The following is a 2,433-nucleotide window of genomic DNA, read 5'->3' on the forward strand; positions in this document are numbered from 1 at the left end:
CAGTGGCGTGCCCTGAAGAGTGGGAGTCCCAGTTCTTCATCCCAAAATGGGAACTGGTGTCCCAAAGCCAGGTTTTAACAGGGAGGGGATGTCCCAAGATGGTGCCCCCCAAAAAAATAAAAGCAGGGTGTCCCCTGGCCCTGCTGACCCCCCCCAGGGGACAAGGGCCAGCACCTCCCTCTGCTGCAGCGTTCTCTTCCTCACCCTGAGTCCTTTCCGCATCGCCCAAGGCCAGCTCACCCACACCAGCTGCCCAGGAGACCTCCCCGACGCCCGTCCCCTCCGTTGCCACCACCGTCAGCGTCACCCTGAACGTCACCGACCCCTTCCAGGTAACACCAGGGGCTGGGGAAGGGGGTAGGCAGAGGTTGGGGGGGGGGGATCCTCCGCTTCACCCCCTAACATTTCGTAGAGTCATAGAATCATAGAGTCGTCTAGGTTGGAAGAGACCCTTGGGATCATCGAGTCCAACCATCTCCCCTACTCTACAAAGTCCTCCCCTACACCATGTCCCTCAGCACTGCATCTAAACGGCCCTTAAACACCACTCTTTTGGTGAAAAATTCCTTCCTAATGTTCAATCTAAACCTCCCCTGTTGGAGCTTGAAGCCGTTCCCTCTCGTTCTGTCACGGCTGAGGGAGCTGGGGGTGTTCAGCCTGGAGAAGAGGAGGCTGAGGGGAGACCTTCTTGCTCTCTCCAACTCCCTGAAAGGAGGGTGTAGAGAGGTGGGGGTTGGGCTCTTCTCTCAAGTCCCAGGCGACAGGACGAGAGGAAATGGCCTCAAGTTACACCAGGGGAGGTTCAGGTTGGATATTAGGAAAAATTTTTTCACTGAAAGGGTTCTCAGCCATTGGAATGGGCTGCCCAGGGAGGTGGTTGAGGCCCCATCCCTGGAGGTGTTCAAAAGCCGGGTTGATGTGGTGCTGGGAGGTCTGGTTTAGTGATGATGCTCCTTGTTTGTTGTGTGGGTGTCTATTTTTGTCAGTCGGGTTGATGGTTGGACAAGATGATCTTGAAGGTCCCTTCCAACCTAGAAGATTCTGTGATTCTGTAATTACCTGTGAGAAGAGACCAGCACCAACCTCTCTACAGTGTCCTTTCAAGTAGTTGTAGAGAGTGATGAGGTCTCCCCTCAGCCTCCTCTTCCTCACACTAAACAGTCCCAGCTCTTTCAATCACTCTTCATAAGATTTTATTCTCCAGGCCCCTCACCAGCTTTGTTGCCCTCCTCTGCACTCACTCCAGCACCTCGAGATCTCTCTTGGATTGAGGTGCCCAAAACTGGACACAACACTCCAGGTGTGGCCTCCCCAGTGCTGAGTCCTGTCCCCCTCTCTTAGGACACCGGCGAGGAGCTTGTTCTTGAGGAGGATGGAGGTGACAGCACGGAGGTGCCGGCCTACGAGGACTACTACGAGGAGGACCCTGCGAGCCAGGAGAGGTTTGGCCCCGCTGAGAGGGAGGAGATGGTCATCCAGGCTCCCCAGGTAACGCTGGGGACAAGGATTTGGACCCCCCCCAGCTATGACCAACCGAGCTGGGGCCACTGGATGGAGTCCAGGGGCCACCTGGGCAATTTGGAGCCAGCTCTTGGCTATTTCTTCTCATTCTGGTGTTTTTTCAGGAGCCCAGCTTGAAGGGGGAGAAGGGCGAGCCAGCCATCGTGGAGCCGGTGAGTGGGGCACCCCTCTGCCTCCTTGGGGACATGTGGCACCCCCAGGGCCACCCATCTGAGATGGTTCACAGGATGGGGCTTGCTCTTTTTCTTCAGGGCCGGCGATTCCAGGGGCCACCAGGACCCCCGGGCCCTGCGGTGAGGAACGAGGGGCTTCTATGGGGAAGGGATTGGAGTTGACAAAGCCTTAACGTGCCTCTCTCTTCTCCGCAGGGAGAAACAGGTCCCTTGGGACCACCGGGACTCCCAGGGCTGCCCGGGGACCCTGGAGATCAGGTAAAGAAGCAGATTTGGGGGAGGGTTGTGACGGGGCCAGAGCTGCCCCACGGCAGGGTTTGGGGCTGCAGGCGTCGCGGCGGGTCCTGCCGGTGCACGTCGGCGTGCGCGCGGGGTGATGGAGCTGCAAGCCCTGACTTGACAGCCTGGCTCTGCTGGTGTAGTGACAGCTTATCCCCCCACCTTTCCCTGCTTTTCCCTCCCCCCTTCCCTGCTTTTCTCCCCCCCCTTCCCTGCTTTCTCCCCCACCAGGGTCCTGCGGGACGGCCGGGGCTGCCGGGAGCTGCCGGGATCCGTGGCCCAGCAGGGACCATGATCATGTTGCCGGTAAATGTTGGAGCAGGATGGGACCCTCAGGGATCCTCCTTCCTGCTCCCTACGGAGCTCTCTAGGTGACACCGAGCTGCTTGTCCCCACATCTGGGGGTCAGTGGCTCCCCACATCCCTCATCTTCCTCCTTCCCCCAGTTCCAGTTCGGTGG

The 2,433-nt window shown here is 58.7% G+C and overlaps 1 protein-coding gene across 1 annotated transcript in view; it reads left to right on the forward strand.

The window, feature by feature from the left end:
• LOC106899345 (collagen alpha-1(V) chain-like) overlaps positions 1–2,279 on the forward strand; it is a gene marked incomplete at its 3' end in the record, with an annotated part of 9,987 nt that extends 7,708 nt beyond the window's left edge. The window contains exons 8-12 of the mRNA XM_014961131.1: positions 211–332; positions 1,342–1,488; positions 1,626–1,673; positions 1,890–1,952; positions 2,205–2,279. Of these exons, the coding sequence (XP_014816617.1) occupies positions 211–332; positions 1,342–1,488; positions 1,626–1,673; positions 1,890–1,952; positions 2,205–2,279 (455 nt within the window). The remainder of the gene's footprint in view (positions 1–210; positions 333–1,341; positions 1,489–1,625; positions 1,674–1,889; positions 1,953–2,204) is intronic.
• Positions 2,280–2,433: the final 154 nt, after the last annotated feature.

Source organism: Calidris pugnax, unplaced genomic scaffold, assembly GCF_001431845.1.
Source record: "Calidris pugnax isolate Ruff unplaced genomic scaffold, ASM143184v1 scaffold553, whole genome shotgun sequence".
Taxonomy (NCBI): domain Eukaryota; kingdom Metazoa; phylum Chordata; class Aves; order Charadriiformes; family Scolopacidae; genus Calidris; species Calidris pugnax.